Source organism: Cyanistes caeruleus, chromosome 14, assembly GCF_971803275.1.
Source record: "Cyanistes caeruleus chromosome 14, bCyaCae1.hap1.1, whole genome shotgun sequence".
NCBI classification, from domain to species: Eukaryota; Metazoa; Chordata; class Aves; order Passeriformes; family Paridae; genus Cyanistes; species Cyanistes caeruleus.
This window is the reverse complement of record NC_141714.1, coordinates 1049252-1071553: the sequence shown is the minus strand read 5'-3', so window position 1 is coordinate 1071553 and position 22302 is coordinate 1049252. Positions and strand designations below refer to the sequence as shown.

Sequence of the window (22302 nt, the reverse complement as noted above, 5' to 3'; positions counted from 1 at the left end):
GCTCCATTACCCCTGAACCACTTGGAAACCTCTCCTTCCCCATAGAGCTGGGAGAGCTTCAGGCAGGACATGGCTCCTTCCCTGGGAGGCCAAAGAAGGGGCTCCTTTCTTTCATGTTTTCCACCATAGGCTGGGTTTTTATGGATCACTCTGCCATGAGCAGCAGACTCCAGCCAGGACACAAAGCTGCACATCCATCAGGCTCTGTCTCCTGACCTTTAGTTTCCAATCACCATCATCAGAAAAATAAACAAACAAAGCCAAAGAACTCATGCTGAAAGACAACCCGTGCGTGTCTCCTTCTGGATCCCGGATGTCTGGTTCCCAAAAGCCCTTTGGAGAAACGAGGGAGGAGTCTGGATTTATCCTTCTGGCACATCCCACACCACACACACCTTCTCACACCTTACTTGCTGAGCTTATCCCATAAACCAGAGCTGCCCACACGAGCACAAAGGGGTTCAGCCGCCCCACAAGGATTTGGCTGTATACTGTGATGATTTTCAACACTAAAATGCCCGAATCCCAGCCTTTCACAAGGTGTGAATGCCTTGCAAAGTTGGAGTGCTCAGAACAGGCTCCAAAAGGAGCTCAGAGGAGACAGCAGAGTGCAGGGGACAGCAGGAGGCAGATTTATCCATTTCTCAGGAGGAAAAGGAGTTTCCTGCTGGGACATCCCACCCCATTCCCTGGCCACGGGGCAGGAGCCCGTCCTGCCCAGGTCTCTCCATCCTGGAGCAGTTTTGGTGAAGCCCCCAGAGCTGAGGGGTCAGAGCCAAGGGGAGCTGACACCGCTGCTGGTGCTCGATTTCCCTCCCCAGAACACTGCTGGGCATGATCCCACCAGAGCAAAACACTCTCCCAAAGCAGCCCAGCAAAGGGAAGGCAACAGGCAGGACCAGGAAATGCCTAATCCATGCCATAGAGACTGGGATGACTGGAAATATCCCTGCTCTGGTCTCTGAGACTCCGTTTGCCCCAGGCAGCAGAGCCAAGGACACTGATCCATGTCCCAAAGGGCCACATAGCCTGTGGGCAGCCACACCAGCCCTTCCAGAGCCCAGCACAGGGACAGGCAGGAGCCCCACTGCTCTCACAGGGCAGCAATCGCCCCCAGTGCTGGCTGCACAGCCTCCCCTGCAGCGCCTGGCACTGCTCTCCCTCACACCTGAGCACTTCACACACTCCCTCTGCATCCCACAGCACCACAGGCCCTGACACCTGCAAGGACAGCACTCTCCAGCTGCTCCAGATGTGCCCCCCTACGGACCACCCAGCCAAGAGCTCGCAAACAACATCACAGCTACGAGAACTTGCTCATCTGGAACCAGCTCAGGACACTCAGGGGACACACCTCTGCTTTCCTCATCACACACCTGCCTGTTTGCTGATAGAGATCAAACCCAGGTGGGCTGATCACAGAATCCCTTGGGCTGGAAAAGCCCCTCGAGGTCAAGGGAAAGGTCCCAGCTGCCGTGGGGAGCAGAGTCTGTCAGCCCTGGGGCACTGCCCAGCCCCACTGCAGCACACGAGCACCTTTCAGCAGGGGGATGTTTCCCTGCAGGTCCTGAAAGCACAAAGCAGGAGCTGGCAGGACCAGCCCACAGCTCCTCCTTCCCAAGGTCCCCGAGATCCATCTCCTGACACAGGAGGATTTATCAGCAAATGTGCTGCTACTGCATATTGATTTCTACAAAAAGGCACATCAAACTACTTCAGTTGGATATTCAAAGTTGTTTTTTTAAAAAAAACACATCAGCTGTCAAGGTAAAATTACTTAATTACACCTGTCAGGTGTTTCACAGGCTAATGTGATAATAATAGCAATATTCAGTATCACAGAGCAAGGTTTCGAGCCTGCTGAGAAATTCATCTGGCACTCAACTGCACGTAGCCGACTTCCCAAATCACTCAAAGCCACTGAATGTTGCTGGGACCCATTTTTCAGGGCCACACACGCCAGGAACCCCTGAGCAGAGCCTGAGGAGAGGCAGAGCTCAGGTAGCAGCATCAGCTGAGCTCTGCTCATTCCCCCTCTTGAATATTCATTGTGACCAAACGCAAAATATCCTGAATATTAAACAGCTACCGAGGGCAGGAATATCAATGCTATAGAAAATATAGAAAATGTGTGCTTTTGGGAGCAGAGGGCTGCCAGCTGTGGGAGGGGGACAGCCCTGCTGCTGCTCCATCTCTCAGCCAGGGGCTGCGGGGCAGGAAGGCTGTGGGCTCACAGCAGCCACCCCACGGCCCAGGAGCTGCAGGAAAAACTCACCCCACATTCCAGGAGCTGCAGGAACAACTCACCCCACATTCCAGGAGCTGCAGGAACAGCCCAGGAGCTGCAGGCACAGCCCATGCCATGCAGGAACAGCCAGTGCCATGCAGGCACAGCCCAGGAGCTGCAGGAACAGCCCGTGCCATGCAGGAACAGCCCGTGCCATGCAGGAACAGCCAGTGCCATGCAGGCACAGCCCGTGCCATGCAGGAACAGCCCGTGCCATGCAGGAACAGCCAGTGCCATGCAGGAACAGCCAGTGCCATGCAGGAACAGCCAGTGCCATGCAGGAACAGCCCGTGCCATGCAGGCACAGCCCATGCCATGCAGGCACAGCCCGTGCCATGCAGGAACAGCCAGTGCCATGCAGGAACAGCCAGTGCCATGCAGGAACAGCCAGTGCCATGCAGGAACAGCCCGTGCCATGCAGGAACAGCCCGTGCCATGCAGGCGCAGCCCGTGCCATGCAGGAACAGCCAGTGCCATGCAGGAACAGCCCGTGCCATGCAGGAACAGCCCGTGCCATGCAGGAACAGCCCATGCCATGCAGGCACGGCCCGTGCCATGCAGGAACAGCCCGTGCCATGCAGGAACAGCCCGTGCCATGCAGGCACAGCCCGTGCCATGCAGGAACAGCCAGTGCCATGCAGGCACAGCCCAGGAGCTGCAGGAACAGCCCGTGCCATGCAGGAACAGCCCGTGCCATGCAGGCACAGCCCGTGCCATGCAGGAACAGCCCATGCCATGCAGGCACAGCCCGTGCCATGCAGGAACAGCCCGTGCCATGCAGGAACAGCCCGTGCCATGCAGGCACAGCCCGTGCCATGCAGGAACAGCCTGTGCCATGCAGGAACAGCCCATGCCATGCAGGCACAGCCCGTGCCATGCAGGAACAGCCAGTGCCATGCAGGAACAGCCAGTGCCATGCAGGAACAGTCAGTGCCATGCAGGAACAGCCCGTGCCATGCAGGCACAGCCCGTGCCATGCAGGCACAGCCCGTGCCATGCAGGAACAGCCCGTGCCATGCAGGCACAGCCCGTGCCATGCAGGCACAGCCCGTGCCATGCAGGAACAGCCCGTGCCATGCAGGAACAGCCCGTGCCATGCAGGAACAGCCCGTGCCATGCAGGAACAGCCCGTGCCATGCAGGCACAGCCCGTGCCATGCAGGAACAGCCCGTGCCATGCAGGCACAGCCCGTGCCATGCAGGCACAGCCCGTGCCATGCATGCACAGCCCGTGCCATGCAGGAACAGCCCGTGCCATGCAGGAACAGCCCATGCCATGCAGGCACAGCCCGTGCCATGCAGGAACAGCCCGTGCCATGCAGGCACAGCCCGTGCCATGCAGGAACAGCCAGTGCCATGCAGGAACAGCCAGTGCCATGCAGGAACAGCCCGTGCCATGCAGGCACAGCCCATGCCATGCAGGCACAGCCCGTGCCATGCAGGAACAGCCAGTGCCATGCAGGCACAGCCCAGGAGCTGCAGGAACAGCCAGTGCCATGCAGGCACAGCCCGTGCCATGCAGGCACAGCCCGTGCCATGCAGGAACAGCCCATGCCATGCAGGAACAGCCCATGCCATGCAGGAACAGCCCATACCACACCAGAGCCATGCAGGCCCAGCCCACCCCACCCAGCCCCGGCCCCAGGGATGCTCCAGAGCAGTTCTGCTGCCCAGCCTTGCAGCTACACTTCCCAAAACAGCCAGCTCTGATTACTTTGGAAGCAAAACCAGGCTTTGTTTCCCCCAAGTGAGCTGTTCACAGGCTGGCACCTTCCAACACAAGCAGCTGCAGAGCCCTCGTCCCACCCCACTGAGCTCTGCCCACCTCAGTCTGCCTTCAGGCAGGGCTTGGCACTGAAGAGCCCGGGGCAGAAAGGGAAATAAAACCCAAATAAAACAGAAAACACAACAGCCAGTGGATGGGAAGGATGGAGACTCACCCTCCACAGCCCCTCAGTGCAAGGGGAACCCTTTGAACAGCTCAACAACTGCAGCCACCCAAGGGGGGAGCACACAGGTGACCACACCCTGCTGCAGGAACACCAGGACTTGAATCAAAGAAGGTGACACCTGTTATTTACAAGGAACCTCAGCTGGGACTCCAGCTCTGGGCTGCCAGCTCCCAGGATAGAAAGGCTGGAGATGAATCCTCCAGCCTCATCCCAAACACAGTGCCTTGAAAAGCCACCAAGGGATTTTCACACACTTTATGCTTTCATTTTCCAGCTCAAGCTGCTCTTGAGATAGCAACATTGAAATCGTCTTGGATGTGAATGTAGGTTTGGAAAAAATGAGAGATTAATCTAATCAAAGAAGTTTTGAAGCTCTGCTATCTCAATATCCATAGCTTAGTTGTTAATAAGGAAAACCCTCCCTAAAAGCAAATTATCAAAGAACCCAGCCCTCAGTGCTGGCTCCTGGCCCCTGTGAGCCCCAAACAAGCAATATTTAAGTGGGGATGAGGATGATCTGGGTGCTCAGTGTCAGCTGAGCACGACGGGGATGAGAAGCCTGCGCTGGGGACCCCAGTGTGTGGCACAGGTCCCCTGCTCAGGGAGCTCACAGGTAACAAACCAGCCCTGAGGGAACACAGGAGCACCCAGGGCTGTGGAGAAGCTCAGGGCTGAGCTGGGGGAGCCCAGAGCCCCCCTGCCCACAGAGCTGAGGCTGTGGCAGCTGAGGGGACACGTATCCCCTCTGGGGTCCCCACAGCAGCGGGGGCTTCCAGCCTCCAGCAGCAGCGAGCTGCAGGGAGCCTTGGCTGGGGCTGCATCCCCTCCTCTTCCCTCCAGGAAATAAAGCAGCCAAAGCATCCTTGTGTAGGGCACAGGGACCAACAGCCCCGAGACCAGCAGAGCTCTGTTCCTGCTGGGAACAGCCCCCATCTGACACGTGGGAGTCTCAGCAGTCACAACTGCAGCCCTCGTCCTCAGCTGACTCCTCCTGGTGTGAAGAAACAGAGATGTGCACAGCAAAGCTCCCAGGAGCCCCATGGCAGCGCAGTCAGTTCTAAACCAGGCAGCATCCGTGACTCCCCTGCACCAGCGGAATGCTCCCACAGCTCCGGCTGAACGGGCCCCACATGGACGCCTGACCGAGGCTTTTCCTCGATTTCCTACCCCAGCACTCTGCTCAATGCCTGGGGATCGCTAGCAGCTCTGTGCACGGGCTGGCAGCACAGGGAGGCTTTGTTAATCCTGCTCTCACTCCCACAGCCCCGCGGGAGACAGCACTGCTCTGACAGGGAACAGAGGATGGGTTTTCCACCTGGCTCACGGCTCTTCTCCAGCAGAGAGCGGATGGAAGTGTTACAGAACACCACTTTTCTCTTTCTTCTGCACATTTCCAGCCTGTCAATCTACAGAAGACTCAGCACCAGCAAAGGAAAAGCCTCCTCAGAGCTGGCCCTTCTCTGGCTCTTCAAAGGGAGCAGAGCTCACAGAAAAGCCATCGACCGTGGCCAGTAATTAAGGCAAAATCCTTTCTTCAAACGCTCCTTGGAGCAGCAGGTGTGGGTGGAGGAGCCAGCTGGGGCCCTGCACGCTGAGCTGCTCTTGCTGTGTCCCCCAGCACAGCCCTGCCCCGGCAGGACCCGGGCAGGCACCGCAGAGAGGATGATAATTATGAGTTTGAAGCAATCTGGGTTCAGAACTGGCTGAGATTTCACTCGGCAGATAAAGCACCGCTGTCCTGGGCACTCGCTGTATCTAGGTCAGACCATTAGTTTTGCTCTTAATCTACACACAGTTTTAATTTCATCTTTAATGTCGACTTCCAGCCAGTGAGCTGAGCCAGCAGACGACGTCTCTGCCTGTGCTCAACATCTCAACCCCTCCTGAAGCCACAGGGAGGGAGAACAAGCGGCACCATCATCCCCACGTGCTCGGAATGTGCCCTGTGCTCTGTGCCCTGTGCCTGTACTCTGCCTGTGCCCACCCAGAGCTCACCCAGCTCACACAGAGCTCACCCAGCTCACCCAGAGCTCACCCAGCTCACCCAGCGCTCACCCAGAGCTCACCCAGCTCACCCAGAGCTCACCCAGCGCTCACCCAGCGCTCACCCAGCGCTCACCCAGAGCTCACCCAGAGCTCACCCAGAGCTCACCCAGAGCTCACCCAGAGCTCACCCAGCTCACCCAGAGCTCACCCAGAGCTCACCCAGCTCACCCAGCTCACATAGAGCTCACCCAGCTCACCCAGAGCTCACCCAGCGCTCACCCAGAGCTCACCCAGAGCTCACCCAGAGCTCACCCAGAGCTCACCCAGAGCTCACCCAGCTCACACAGAGCTCACCCAGAGCTCACCCAGCTGCTGCAGCTGCCCTGGGGACTCTGAACCAAGGCAGGGTGTCTGCAGCTGACAGCCCTTGGCATGAACCTTCCCAGGGAAACGACGACACCGCATCCGTCCCTGGCAGCCCAGCTCCAGATAGCTCCTGACGTGACCCAGCCCTCCATCCCCTCCATCCTCTGCCCCATCCTGCCCCACATCCCTGTGGTCCCTGCTTGACCCCAGAAACCTGCTCCCATGGCTGGAAACACAATCTATTACATAAACAAATGGAGTTAAAGATGCACAAAATAAACCCATGGCATGCATTAAAGGGATTAAAGATGGTTCCTGAAACATCTGGAGGTGTATAATACACTATGGATGGATCATTGTAGAGCATCCACAGGGAAGTCAGGCTGCTGGCACACGCTGGAGATTTTAGATGTAAAACCAGCTTGGAAGAAAGGGGAGCACTGGGAGGAGGTTTTTCATTTACACACACCAGTCCAGTTTCAGGCACTCAGCACTTCTAAAGAGACAAAAAAAAATTCCCCACCAAAGATTTCTGTGGAAGGCAGAGCCCCTCTGACAACAGGAAGTTACTCACTTCAAAAACCCAATTTTCCATCAAAAAAATCTAACTTGAAAGGCGTTCCCAGCTCACTCAAGATGCGGGATCAAAGCCAGGAATTAAGTGCATCTGCTCACTGCTCGCTGCCCGGGAGCAGCCCCGGCTCACCGGGGACAGAGGGCAGAGGAGAGCTTCCCTCCATGGCCAAAATCACTTCAGACTCTTATTTAAAAGGGAAAAGCACAGTGTTCTGGCAACCTGCTAGGCTCCCCCAGATGGATTTGCCTGGCTGGCACAGGCTGGATCGGGGAGGAATATTCCAGGGTTTTAGTTTCTCTGCCCAGGTTTTATTGCATGCAAACATACACGGTCATTGCTTTTGAAGGTTTCCAATTTGCTAATTGAGACATTTCCTCATGGAAAAAGAATGTTCTGGACTACAGACAGGGCTGCTGGCACAGCTCTGCACACGGGGGAGCTCAGGTGAGGATGATGGGCAGGCAAAGCCAGCCTCCCCAGGCCCCCCTTGGCAGCACTAACCCAAAGCCAAGGCTGGTGTCCTGGAAACACCCAGCACATCCCACCCCATCCCACTCCTCGTGCCATCAGGGCTGTTCAGTCCCTGCACTGGGCACCTCACAGCGGGCTCAGGAGAGTTTGGACAGGGAGGTGGGAAACCAGCCCAGGAAACTGGACATTTTCTTTCCAGGCACCAGTTTGTTTCAAAACAAGGAGGGAAAAAATAATCTGGTCTGCACAAAAAAAAAACCCCCAAGTGTTCCGGATTTTTGTTGGAGCAATGAAGTATATTCCTTCTGCCCTCAAAATACATGAGAGTGGAGAGAGTGGTTTTGTTCTGAACATGAACAGGTCAAAGATCCAAGAAAAGCACTTTTGGGGCAGAATGAGCCTGGGCATGAAGGGAGAAAGGCCAGAGGAAGCAGCAGCTGAGAAAGGCACGAGCAGGGTTCTGATGGGAACGCGGCTGCAGCCACAGCCACGGCCTCAGCAGCGTGACCTCAGACGGGACCCGCTGTAGGCTTTTTTCACTTTGAAAAAAATCAGGGAGTGCAAAGCACTTTGCAGGCTCATTCAGAATGCACGGGGCACGGAGAGGGATTTCAAACTTTATCTAGGTCAAACATCATCCAGGCAGGTTCACATCACAGCGACTGCAAGCTCAGCTCCCCCAGGAACACTGAGCAGCTTCGGAGCTCGCCGGGGCTCCCCCGTCCTTACCTTCAGCTTCTCGAAGCGATCGCTGAGCGACGCCACTTGGTGGTCCCGGTGGCGGCCCACCAGTTTACATAAGGCACAGATGAGCTGGTCGTCAGCCACACAGTACATGTTCACTTTCTCGTTCTCGTGCTCCAGGCACGTCAGCCCGCGCAGGTGCGCGTCGGGCACGGGCTCCACCAGCCGGTGGCTGGTGAAGGGTTTCTTGTTGGGGTGGGTGGCCCGCAGGCAGCGGTCGCAGTAGGACACCTCGCAGGTGATGCAGGTCTTGACGGCGTCGCGGGGCGGGTCCTGCTCGCAGAACTGGCAGGCGATCCTCTCGCCGGCCACGGACATGGTAGGGCTGCCGCGGAAGGTCCTCTCGCGGCGGCTCTCGCTCGGGGAGTTGGGGCCGCTCAGCGACGCCTTCTGGAAGCGGTCGATGATGTTCTGCAGGGTCACATTCCTCTTGAGGCCCTCCAGGCCCCGGTGGTTGAGGGAGATGACATAGCGGCACGTCGGGCACTGGAAGGCGGCGATGGGCTCGATGGACTCGCCGGAGGAGCAGCTGGACACCAGGATGCGGTGGGCACAGCTGAAACAGAGGCTGTGGGCACAGGGCAGCAGGAGGGGGTCCTCAAATAACTCCAGACAGATTGGGCAGGTCAATTCTGACTCCAGTGTTTCCATCTTTAGTTAACACAATCCTGATTCAGCATCAAAAACCAGGGAAGGTGCTCAGGAACCTGCAAGGAAGGAGAGCAGAGACGTGAGGCTACAGCTGCACTCCTGGGCTGCTCCTCTTCCCCAGCAGCAGGTTCCTGGGGGGTCGGTCACCCCCACAACAGCCCGACACCGTGTCCAGCACAGCCTGCAGCTGTCTCGCCCCACATGGAGCACAGCCTGCAGCTGCAGCGGGACAGCAGCCGAATGCAGGGGACGGGAGACGAGGAACAGCAGCTCCTCTGACAACTTCCAGCCCAGCCAGGGCAGGACCTGGACCGTAAGGCTGGAGACAAAACCAGGGGAAACCACATGATGTGGTGTTTGTGTTTGTGTGTGCTGCCAAGGGCCATGCTGGTGTTCCACAGAACGCAGAAGGGCTGCTCTGCATGGCACAGATAAACCCCTTAACATCCCCTGCAGCTCCAGGCCTGCTTCTGCTGAAGGGGAAAAGGCAAATCAAGTCGTGGAAACTCTGAGCAGAGCAGGTTGGGAGCTCTTCACATCCCATCCTGCTCCCTGCTTTTCCTGGCCATTGCTTTTTGGAGCAGGGTGGGGAGGGCAGAGCAGCAAAATTACAGTCGGCAAACTTCCACTGCTGGCTGTCCTTTGCTGCACTCCACAAGAGCCAGGGATGCCTAAATCAACTCCAGCTGGAGGCAAACAAGCTGTATTTTTAGCTCCCTTCCCTTGCACATGGCTGGAAACAGCTCCCAGCAGGCGACTCAACCTGCTGCTCCCAGCTCAGTTTGGGGAGCGGCAGGAGCTGCACCCTGAGCGCTGCCCGGCCTCTGCCCAGCAGCTCCAAAACAGACTTGAAGTGACACAGCAGCAGCCCCAGCCTCTCCTCCCTCACCTGCCCGCTCTGGGGTCCCTGCTCGTGGGTGTGGGGACAGCCCACGGCCACAGGGACCCTCACCCCGGCCCTGCTGTGGGAACTGAGCCATGGGGAGCACCGTGGTGCCAGCCCTGCCCTGCTTTCACCAGGAACAGCTTGCTGTGCTGCCCAGGCTCTCTGGGCACCACAGGAAAAACCCTTCCCTGGGAGCCATGCCCAGGGCAGCTGTGCCTGCCACATCCCTGCTCCAGGCCAGGCTGGAAGGGACTTGAAGCCACCTGGTCTAGGGGAAGGTGTCCCTGCCCAGGGCAGGGGACTGGAACTGGATGAGCTTTAAGGTCCTTCCAACCCAAACCAGTCTGGGATTCAATGAGAAAGGGCTGTAAGCAAAGTGCAGGGGGCAGCAGCAGTAGAGGGTCTGGCTGCCCAAAGCCCCAGGCTGCTGCCAGCACCTGCAAATGGCACAGGTGCCACACTGGGACCTGCCAGCCCTGTCCCACCCATCAGCTCCATCACCCCCACCACCTCCTCCCCACTGGCTGAAATGGGACTGGCAGGTGCCTGGAGGAACCCTGAGCTCTTCCCTGCCCAAGGGGCTTGCAAATAAATCCACTGGATATTTTGATACGTTCGTGCTGCAGCAGCTCTTGCTGGCCAAAAGCAGCCTTGCACACACATACACAGGTTTAAAATTATCTTTCTTTTCCCCAAGAGAGCCAGTGGAGAAGTCAGAAAGCAGAGGAGCACGAGGGCTCCCCGAGCTGCAGCCTGGCAGGATGAGGGGTCCCAGTGGCACTGGGGCTGCCAAACCTCCTCTCTGAGCCGGGCACTGGGGACACAGCCTGGCCCTTGCAGCCCCAAACCCCGCTGCACGAGCCCAGCCGGGGGCACAGCCCCTCCTGCCACCCCACACCATCCACTGACCCTCCCCAGGCAGCAAACACACAGATGGAAACAAAAAGAAAGGACAAGAACACGATTTCACAGCCTGACCAAGACTGGGGGAAGAATTTAAAGATCAGGATTGGTGTGAGAGGCTCCCCAACACCCTGCCAGCACCAGCTGTCCCGTGGAGCAGCATCTCCCACTCCCACAGCATCCAACACCAGCCTTCACACACAGCTCCACTGCTACCCACGGGAAAACAACATAACAAGTTCAAACAGCCTTTGGTTTTGTTACCAAGGGACATTTGTACACTAATCTTGTTCTCCTCGCTGGGACAACAGCTTTTACCTGCGACATATCCAAGGGGAGCCCCAGGCTGGGACAGCAGGAGCCCCCTCGGAGGCGTGGAGGAGGCACAGGAGCCTCCAAGGCAGGGCAGAACGGGGACAGGAACCTGCTCCAAGGCAGGACAGAACAGGGACAGGAGCTTCCAAGGCAGGACAGAACAGGGCCAGGAGCCTCCAGGGCAGGACAGAACAGGGCCAGGAGCCTGCCTGGGGGTGCAGGAGCCCCCTCGGAGGAGGGAGGGGACCCCAGCTCCACAATGCTGCACCTGGCAAAGCTGCCATGCTGCCAGCAGAGCCTTTCATGCCTCTCACTTTGATGTTCTCTTTGATGTCCAGGACTGACACAGCACAAGGAATAGCTGATTAGATTAAAATCTGCTTTCTTTAGAGTCATTAACTCCCTAAATGCAAAAGTTATAAAATACTAACACTGTTTACAGACAGCCCCGTGTCACTCGTGCCCAAGGGCCAGTGGCCCTGTCCATGCTGGCCTGTGACGATGACTGCAGCCTGGAGCAGCAGGTTAACACCACCTCACATCCAACCAAACTCTTCTGTGTTGATCTGAGCTTTGCCCAAAACCGAGGGAAAAGAGAGGCAGGGGAAGAAAACAATCAGGGACAAAACAGAATAAACAGGGAGGGCAGCGAAGCCCAGGGTGGGCAGAGCTGAGGGTGATGCAGGGCCAGTGCAGGTCCTCTGGGACACACTGGCCACTGCTTTTAGCTCCAGCCTGGAGCAGCAGGAGCGTGCTGGGGGTGCACAGGTTGCCCTTGGCGAGTCACACCAGAGGTTCTCGGATACAAAGGCTCCCCCACCCCTTCTCCCAAATTACAGTTTTCCCAATATCCCAACAATACCCCTGCCTCAAGCTTGTGGTTTGCCAGGAGATGCAGAGGTCTGGCACCAAGGGAAGGAGGAAGGAGAGCCATGGAAGGAGGGATGCTGCCACATCATCCCACCCGTACCCGGGGACATCCTGGTGTTCATCACCTGAGGCCACACGCAGCCAACCCAAAATTCACATTTTCCCTTTGAGCAGCATCCAAGCCCCATTTTTACCCGGTTTTCCAAGTCCACACAAAAGTCCCTCTGGTCTCCCCCAGCACCAGCCCTGGGCAGAGTTTGGCCAGCCTTCAGTCCCACATCAGGACAGCCAGACCTGTCCAGACAAACATTAATTCTGCAGGTTGGTATTTTCCACACCAAGTATGATTATTATTTATTTCCCCTCCCCGTTTTTAACCCTGTTATTTTGTTTTCCTTCCCCTCCCCCCCAAAAAAGCTCCAGTTGAGATTGCTCAGCCCCTTCCAAGAATGAGGCTCTAGAAGAGCTATGCTGCTCCACCCGTGCATTAACGAAAAAAGTAATAAAATATGGCAACCCTTTCCTTAATTGGCTCGGTGACAGCAGGATACAAAATCTGGGCAGCAGTTGTCTCTGTGCTTTTTGTTGTCCTGGGGAAAATGAGTTCAAAGCTGGCTCAGTGCTGAGGGAGGAGGAACAGCCCGTGCAGCAGCCCCATGGTGCTGGAGGAGCCCCCAGGGCAGCAGGGAGCTGCAGCTCCAGGGGGAGAGGTCCCCCCTGCACCTCCCCAGCTCTGCCAATGCTCTCCTGCCAGCTCAGCCCTCCCAAACAGCTTCCCCGAACCCGCCCCTGCGATGGGATGTCCAGCAGAAACAGGGTCCTGCGAGGGAACACAGCCCCAGCTGCGCCACCAGCAGCAGCTTCTGACCCAAGGAGGGACAGGGGCTCCTGCAGCCAGTTCACATCCCCCATTACCTGTTTCTTCTGTGCTTTATTTGCATCAGCCGTGTGCATTTAACAGCGCATTTGAAGCTCAAAGCTGCAGCCAGCACAGAGCATCCCTCAGCCAGGCCAGCACAGAGCGAGCCTTGGCCACATCACCGCCTCCACTGCTCCCTCCCAGCACACCTGAACACACCAAACGGAACTTGGCCTTTCCTCCCACCACTCCCACTGTAATAACTCCACAGATTTGTCTGAAAATCCCAGTGATCCATCTCCCAGCTGCCTTCCATGACCACTCTAGGAAAGGAACACCACCTGCTGCAGCTAAACTGGATTCCCCTGTAACAGCCAGTCCCTAATCCATCAAACTGAAACACCATTTCCCTACAGCTTTAATTATTTTCCCAGCCAATTTGCCTGGTGCTAAAGCAAGGTTGCTCCATGTAATTCCCACTGCTCTCACTGCATCTCTTGCATAAGGACAGAGCCATGAGGCTGCGTTCTCACACAGCAGTTCCCTTCAATGAGAGACCCCTGAGCAGTGCAGCTGCTCCATTCTTAAACCCTCCAGGAGCCACCAGAGCCCAGCAGGGACTGGCCATTCGTGCTCTTTAACTCCTCCATTCGCACAGCACCTTATTCCCTCTGGGAATTTCACCTTCATCGCTGCCTTCACTGATGGGATGAGACGATTCTGCTCCATCACAAAATCCCCTCAGCTCCTGAATGTCTCCTGTCAGGCTCCAAGGTTGGGAAGGGCTGGCTTGAGTTTCCTGCATGGGACAAGGATGCTCCATCTAAAGCCTACAGGGGACGCTATGGGGCAATTCCCACTGCCACCCTGTGGGAACCTTCCCCTGCCATCTCCCTCCGTGGCCTGAAGGTTGACAGGACACAGAAGGCCCAGGGCACCCCTCCAGCCCCTCAGCTGTGGCAGGTCCCTGGAGCACAGCACGGCTGCCTCCAGCTCCTGGGGAAGCCACATGGCCCCCAGCACTTCCCTCCCTAACCCACGAAACCTGCAGCAGCCAGCCTCAGGCTCTGGCAGGTCACAGCCCATGGCAGCCCTCTTTCCCACACACTGCATGTCTGTCCATCTGTCCATCCATCCATCCATCCATCCATCTGTCTGTCCATCCATCCATCATCCATCCATCCATCCATCATCCATCCATCTCTCCATCCATCCGTCCATCATCCATCCGTCCATCCATCATCCGTCCATCCATCATCCGTCCATCCATCATCCGTCCATCATCCGTCCATCCATCATCCGTCCATCCATCATCCGTCCATCCATCATCCATCCATCATCCGTCCATCCATCATCCGTCCATCATCCGTCCATCCATCATCCGTCCATCATCCGTCCATCCATCATCCGTCCATCCATCATCCGTCCATCCATCATCCGTCCATCATCCATCCATCCATCATCCATCCATCATCCATCCATCCATCCATCATCCATCCATCATCCATCCATCCCTCCATCCATCATCCATCCGTCTATCATCCATCCATCATCCATCCCTCCATCCATCCCTCCATCCATCCATCATCCATCCATCATCCATCTGTCCATCCATCATCCATCCATCATCCATCCATCATCCATCCATCCATCATCCATCCATCATCCATCCATCCATCAGCCATCCATCCATCATCCATCCATCCATCATCCATCCATCATCCATCCATCATCCATCCATCATCCATCCATCATCCATCCATCATCCATCCATCATCCATCCATCCATCCATCATCCATCCATCATCCATCCATCATCCATCCATCCATCATCCATCCCATTCCCCCTGCAATGCTCAAACCCACAGTCCCTGCCCCTCTGCCAGCCCAGCTCAGGGGCTGTAACCTCGGCTGAAGCTGGGGTGTCACAGTGATGCTGAGGGCTGGGAGGGGGCTGTGGCACTGCCAGGGACAGCTGCAGGGACATGGCTTCAGTGGGAGCAGAGCCACCTTCCCAAGGCCATGGCAGATGTGAGTGAGCCCTTCCAGCCAGGCCCTTAAGAAAGGCAGCTGAGGACTGGGCATTCCACCAAGCTGGAACATCCAGCACACACAGAACGGGGCAAAGGGAGCAAGGGGGGCTCCAGAAGGACCTCCAGAGGGGCTCCAAGGGGGCTCCAGCGGGGCTCAGAGCTCCAGCCTGAAGGCTCTGGCCGGTCCCTGCTGGCTCAGGGCTGCCTGCTGGGGCTCCCAGGAGCACACGTGTCCCCAAGGGAACACAGCCTGCCTGTGCCAGCGGCTCAGGGGCAGCAGGACAGCAGCAGCTCCCAGCCACTGGCAGACCCCAGGAGATGCAGCAGCTGTGTGGGGGGGCTGTGGGTCAGCCCCGAGCCTTGTTGCTGTCCTGACCCTCTCCAATCTCCCCACAAGGACAGATCTGCTGCACTTCCCCCAGATACCACGGAGCTGGGAAATCCAGGGGCCATTGTGCTGCTCTCTGAGGTTAAATATATCTGCACAGCTCCTTGGGCTGCATTCCTGGGAGGTGGGAAGGATAAACAAGACTTCCTGCAGGAACTGGAGACAATGGGGGGATAATTAGTGCTACTGCCCAGTGCAGAAACAAAACAGGTAGCAGATATTTTGGACTTTTACACCCTCCTCCCCCCACCCCAACGCCCAGAAAGAGGCACTGGGCTGGTGTGACCACGCTCCCAGACCAGCTAAAAGAGATTAATGATTTAAAGGGAGGGAAGCTGGTGAAGCCTGGGGCTTCACCATTCCAGGACAAGTCTTGGGGACACGGAGACATGTTTCTCCAGAGGCAGCCCAGCTCCAGCTGGGGGCTGTGGGGCCCACACTGCATGAGCTGATTAGAACCAGGGTCCCAGCAGAGCAGCTTTGGGGATGGAGCTCACACCCGGCCAGTGATGCCGAGTTCCACATCAGCCACCAGCCAACCCTGCAAGGAGAGCTCCAGCATCACTGCAGGGAGGCACCCAGCACCACAGGGACCCCGGGTGCCCCACAGGGACAGGACCCCCACGCTTTCCTCCACAGCCAGCCAGAGATCTGCTCTTCCTAGTTACCCCCTCTTCATTCCAGAGAAGGCCCAACTAAGCCTTGTTTTCCAACCACAGCGATTTTTAATCCTTTTTCCAGCCCCTTGGGAGTGCAGATTTCCCAGTCCTCCTCCCGGATGTGGGATGACACAGGAGCCAGGGCTCCCTGGACACTTTTCCAGAGCATTACACAGGTCATTTAAAGCCTTTCAAGACAAAATGCTCCTGCGCCCTGAGGTGACTCAAACCATTAGCATCTCTTTGGGGACACCTCTGCTGCTGCACAGGAGCACTTCTGCCCATCATCACAAAATAAAATACATTTATAAACAAAAAAGCACCGATTCCCCTTGGCTCAGCTCCCCCTGCAATATCCCCTGTCACGGGGCTGGGTCCCTAGAGAGAGGACGAGGCTCCAGCACACAGAAGGGACAGGTTTGGCAGAGCCACCGGCTGTCCCCATGTCCCACGCTCTGCTCTGAATGTCACCGGTGTCCTTCACACTTTATGAAGCACACCAAAGGATGCTCCACCGGCCACAGCCCTGGGAGCAGCCCCAGGTTCGCTCCCCAGCACCCAGCAGGGGTTTCCTGAGCCAAGGGCAGCAGCACAGCTGTGGATTGCCATGGCTCATGGCAGGATGGGATTGGGGCTGAAGGAGGCTGGGGCTCACAGAGCCAGGGGAGAACCACGCAGCTCACCCCATGGATCAGCCTGTGGAACATGAACAGCCCTGAGCCCAGCCCAGGCTGCACCCCAGAGCACACCAAACAACACCCACCATGCCCAGGCTGGCTGGAGGACCTGGGCCGTGCTGGCTGCTTCCATCTCCCACTCCTGGCCCGCCTGGTTCCACCACACTGCATCTCCCAACTTCTGCCCTCTGCTCTGAGGGGCAGCCCAGGTAATTTTGGCAGCTCGCAGGAGCTGTGGATCCCATCCCTCCCAGCTCTGCTCAGCTGCACTCAGGAGATGAAGCAGGTGACTACAAAGGTGATCTCCTCCTGCCATCCTCACTCCCTCCTGGGGGCTGCTGGAGGGAAGTTCAGGCACAGACAATACCTGCTCTCACACACTGACGAGTTCTTTAATGATCTGAAAGGAACCCAAAACGTTCCGAACTTTGCACTTGTCACAATCACAGAGGGTTCCAGAGCCTCCCTGGGGGTTTGACACACCAGAGCACCTGGCAGTCCAATTCCCCATGGGAACGGCTGTGGCTCCAGACAGGCACAGCTCCCAGCTGCTGAGGAATGACACCAGTTCCTGGGGTGCTGGGGCTGCACAGCCCTCTGCAGGTCTCCCCAGCACTGACCACAATGGTGCCCACTGGCTTGACAAAGTCCTGACAGGAGCAGAAGGCTTTTCAAAAATCCCTCCTTTAAAAAATCAGTAGTGTTATGTCTATATAAATTCAGTGTGGCAGGCCCATGGTCTCCCTCATGCAAGTGCTGGAGCACTGCCACCACCACAGGGACACTGCCACCACCACCACAGGGGCACTGCCACCACCACCACAGGGGCACTGCCACTACCACCACAGTGGCACTGCCACCACCACAGGGACACTGCCACCACCACCACAGGGACACTGCCACCACCACCACAGGGACACTGCCACCACCACCACCACAGTGGCACTGCCACCACCACCACCACAGTGGCACTGCCACCACCACAGCGGCACTGTCACCACCACAGGGACACTGCCACCACCACCACAGGGGCACTGCCACCACCACAGTGTGACGCTGGCTCTCAGATCAGCACACCAGTGTGAGCAGCAGCCTGAGCCAGAAGAGCAGCCAGACAGAGCTCCTGTCTGTCCCTTGGGAAGTGCAGAGCCGGGTCACCCTGCAGCTCAAACCCCCAGGGCAGGGGAGAGCAGCTGCCCACAGCCCCACACCTCCAGCTCCACGGCTGGTGCTCCTGCCCCAGCCCACCCTGCTCTGGAGCATTCTTGGGACCCCCTTCCCTGCCTCGCTGCATTCAGCCCTGTTACACAACCACGTTTGTGGGGTTCCTTGAGGATCAGCCACGAAATGCATTTAAGCTGCTCTGTGTCTCTTTGATGAAGAAAGCTAATTTATTCCTCACTATCGCTGCTGCGGGCTGCACCTTGGAGAGCTGGCACCTTCCCACCTCCCCTGTGCCCCCAGAGAACCCCTCCCCAGACAGGCCTCTACCTCCTGCCCCAATGTTTCCCCCTTCAGTCAACCAACTCAAAACTGGGTTTGTGTATTAAAGCAAAATGTAATTTCTAGGCCATTACCCCAACATGGTCTATTTCCTGCATCTGCAAAAGAGAGACAGACTGAGCAATTCATTTCCCTCTTAGACACGAATCTCAGTTATAAACAACAATAATGACATTCCACAGAGGCATGAAGCCCTTTCCTTTTGGAATCCCATGGAAAGTGTGTGAAGCTGGGGACCCCTGATGCAGCTGGCACATGGACATGCTGTACGTGTTCCCACATGGATGCAGCACAAATCCCTTGGATCTGCCCTCAGAATCTCAGTGATGCAGCAAGTTTCCATTTATTTCTCATACTGGCTTTTCACAAGTCTGTGGGTTTTCCTTCTCCCCCTCTAGCAGAGTCGCCAGACAGTGAGATCTATAAAATACAGTTTTGAGACCTGAGAGTTTGCAGCATCCAACTGCAACATCTGTAAAAAAACCCAGAAAATCAAAAACTCCAACTCCTCTCAACAAACACAAATCCCACAGAGCTCTCCCCTCCCTCTCCCCCACTTCCCTTCAGTCACTCTGCTCTTCTGAGAGTACAAAACTCAGAAGAGTTTAACCCACACAGTGACATCCCCGTTCATTCATGGGCCTCTCTGGCTGAGACTCCACTGCAAGCGGATCCCACCCGCACCCTTTTCCTGTCCAAGGGTGGAAATCCCACGGGAAATGCCCAAGGGAAGCAAAGCAGATGCCACCACCCAGCCAGGAAGAGCTGGCGGCGGCTCCTGCAGCAGCAGCTCCTCCTTGGGACCTCCCAGCCAGAACAGCTTCAAAAACAAACAGCTTCCAGCAGAACCACCACGGATTTGAGACACTGCCCCGCTTCAGCACAGCCCAAAATGCTCCTGGAACATGCCAGGGCAGCCCTGGCTGAGGTGGGAGCAGACACAGAACACACCGGGCTTTCCCCCAGCCCTGGGCAATGGGGACCTGATGGCACCTGCAGGGGGACAGTGTCCCCTCCCCAGCCCTGGGCCCTGGAGCAGCCACCTGGGGACAGCTGTAGCACCAGGGGACACCTGGGACAGCCCAGTCCCCTAGGAGCAAACACACACAGAAGAAAGGGACAGCATCTAGGGGGAGGGAAGGGGGGACAGGGACATGATATTTAGGTTGGACATCAGGAAATGTTTTTTCACCCAGCAGGTGACACTGGGACAGGCCCTCCAGGGAAGAGGCGATGGCCCCAAGGCTGCTGGAGCTAAAAAAGCACTTGGACAACGCTTTCAGGCAGAGGATGAGATTCTTGGGGTGTCAGTGCAGGGCCAGGAATTGGACTTAATGATCCTGATGGGTCCCTTCCAACTCAGGATATTCCATGATTGCGTGAGAGGGATGACAGCAGCACAGCCACATGACACGGGGACCAGTGAGCTCCATGGGGCTGACCAGCACCACAGCTGAGACTGCAAGAAAAGGAGATAAAAAGTGGTCCAGCCTGAGCCCCCCACCAGCATCCCTAGATTTCCGTCACTCAGCCCCATTCCCACACCAGAGCAGTCCTGGGGGCCAGCAGCCCTCTCCTGTCCTTGCTGTGTTGATGGGCATTACTGGGGGCCGCCTTCCCCTCAGCTGGGAGCCCCAGAAAACAAGGGCAAGGCTGTCCCCAGCCTGGCCACAGGGCAGGGGCCAGAGGCAGGCAGTGATGGAGTGCCAGCGAGCACAATTGGCCGCTTCCTGAGAAAGAGCAGCGCATCCCGAGGCACAAAAAGGACAATTCTGCCCCAGGGGCCAGGACACAGACGGGGAGAGGGCAGATGCTGAAGCCACCACATCCTGCCGGTGCTGGCAGGGCCCCAGTGGCGCCCCACAAGCCAGGGCTGCAGTTGTGCCCCACATCTCCCCAAGGACACCAGAGGCACGAGTGCCAGGCTCACAGTGCCCCTGCCTGTCCCCATGGCTGGCATGAGGGCGCAGCCCCACGGTTCCAGCACTGCAGGACCCGAGGAGCCGCAGCACAAGGCGCCTTTCAGAGCCACACAGACGCACCATTCTCCTGGCCGTGACCTCCCTGCCCTGGCATTTTTGGGAGCCAGGCTCCGAGGCCGGCCCTCAGCAGCCCCAGGAGGGTGCTCCATAATCAGAGGGGCTGGCACAAGATGCCGGCGCAGCCAGGAGCTCCTCCGGCAAAGAACACCAAAAACAAGGGTCAGCAGCAACACAGGCTCCAGCCTCCCCAGGGCTCTGTCCCTCTCCAGGAGGGAGCTCAGGGGAGCGGGCACAGACCCCCTCACCCCAACGAGGGGAGCACCGGCCTCGGAGGGGCTCCGAGCAGGCTAAGGTGGGTTTGATACAGAAGGTGCCTGTAATCGGCAGCAGCAGCTCCTTCCAGAGGAATGAAATGATCACACTGCTCATCAGCTTCATTTAATGAAGCAGCTGTGCAGCCTGCAGAGACAGTTCTGCTTCCAGCATCTCCGATGGGACAGCCTTGGTCACGCCAGTGACCGACCATCCTTTGGGATGCACCAACCCCTAAAGCCAGGGGCTGCCCAAGGGCTGAAAGGCTCAACGCCCCCCTCCCCACTACAGAAACCCCAACCAACAGCTCAGAAACCCACAGAGAGCCCAGGGGAGTGGCAGCGTGGGTTTGGAAACACCTATCCACCCTAGAGGGGATGGAGCAGGAGACAACATAATCCTGGCTTTAAAAGTAAGTCATTTATCAATCTCACGTGGTGCCAGGGCCGATCCCACCCTGCTCACAAGCATGCACACACACCGACACACAGCCCTGAGCCTGTACCGCGGAGGCCAGCGCAGCTCAGCCGGTGCACGCTTTGCAAGGCAGGGGTTTCTCACCCGCTGCAGCTCCATTTCTTTTGCAAAGCAGCATTTCCAAAGCAGGCAGGACGTGGGCTGTGCACAGGCACGGCCTCCCAGCCGCCATGAGGGCTGTGCAGGGCACAGACCCAGCTCGGATCGCAGCAGCTGGCACACCCAGGGCTCTGTAGCCACCTGCCTGAACCGAGACAGCTGCTGCTGTCGTTGGCATCAATTCATCCTTCCTCCTCCTCGTGTTCCTGCTACACTCACTGTCCTTTCCCGGGAGCATCCTCAGGGAGCATCCCCTCGGTGCCAGAGCATTCCAGCACCGCTGCCCAGGCCAGCCTCCCTCCTTCCCTCCCTCCGTGCTGTGGCCGCTTTTACCACCCCTGGGCGAGGGGCACAAGCCGAGCACGGAGCCTCGAGTCCGCTCCTCCACGGTGAAACGCAGCGGCGACAGCCCGAGCACGGAGCCCGCGGGTCAGCGGCCGGGGACAGGAGGGAAGGGCTCTGCTGACCACATCACCGGGGCACGGAGCAGCTCCAGCCCCGCCGCCAGGCCGGTGGCAGCTCCCAGATGTGGCAGACGCTGCCCGATGATGCCCCCCTGGCACCTGGAGCCGGGAGTGCCCTGCGCTCCGCCAGGCACCGCTGCCAGCTCCCACCCGGCTGCGGCAGCTCCTCCGGCAGAGCCGGTCTCCTTCCAGCCGCCTTCCGACAACAAAAGCTGAGCCGAAACCTCCGGGCTGGCTGGGGAGACCTGGGCGACAGCCAGGAAGGGCAGGAGCCATTAACGCCGGCGTGTCCGGACTTGAGGGAATGACGGAGCAACAACCGGAGCCATCTGCCCTCCCCAGAAACTCCGCAGACCGCCGGCAGAACGGGCCCTCGCCGCGCTCCAGCCCCGCCAGCTGCGCACACGGGGCAATAAACCCGCGGCTGGGATGTTTTCTGAGCAAAACACGAAAATAAAGCGCGACAAGGAGGTGTCACTCGGGCACGTTCTCCAGCAGCCGCACAATCCTCGGCGCAAGCGAACCTTGCTCCGCTGCCAGCTCGGCAGGGACACCCCGAAGCGCGGGCAGCACCCGGAGATGCTCCCGACCCCCGGTGCCCCGGGGGCGGCGCCCGCAGCCCCCCCCCAGCCGCGGCCGTGGCGCTGCTCTGCGGTCACGGAGCGCCGTAAGTTCCCCGGTCCGGGAGCTCCTCGGCTCCCAGCCGCGCCGGGGGAACGGGAGCGGGGCCCCGGGAGCACCGGGGCAGCTACGGCCCCGCAGCGGCTCTGCGGCAGCGCCAGACGGCAGCACGGACCGCGGGCTGCGGGCACGGGGCCGGGCGGCGGCGGGGACACGGCTCT

General features: G+C 58.0%; 1 protein-coding gene across 4 annotated transcripts in view; it reads right to left on the bottom strand.

The window, feature by feature from the left end:
* Nucleotides 1–22302, bottom strand: part of MID2 (midline 2) — a 59531-nt gene that overhangs the window by 36603 nt on the left and 626 nt on the right. For 3 of the 4 annotated variants that reach the window (XM_086850047.1, XM_086850048.1, XM_086850049.1), the window contains exon 2: nucleotides 8368–9089. In XM_086850047.1, the coding sequence (XP_086706173.1) occupies nucleotides 8368–9033 (666 nt within the window). In that variant the 5' untranslated portion in view covers nucleotides 9034–9089. Of the gene's footprint in view, nucleotides 1–8367; nucleotides 9090–13550; nucleotides 13667–22302 lie in introns of those variants that run through there. The other variant, XM_023926826.2, reaches the window with a different exon arrangement.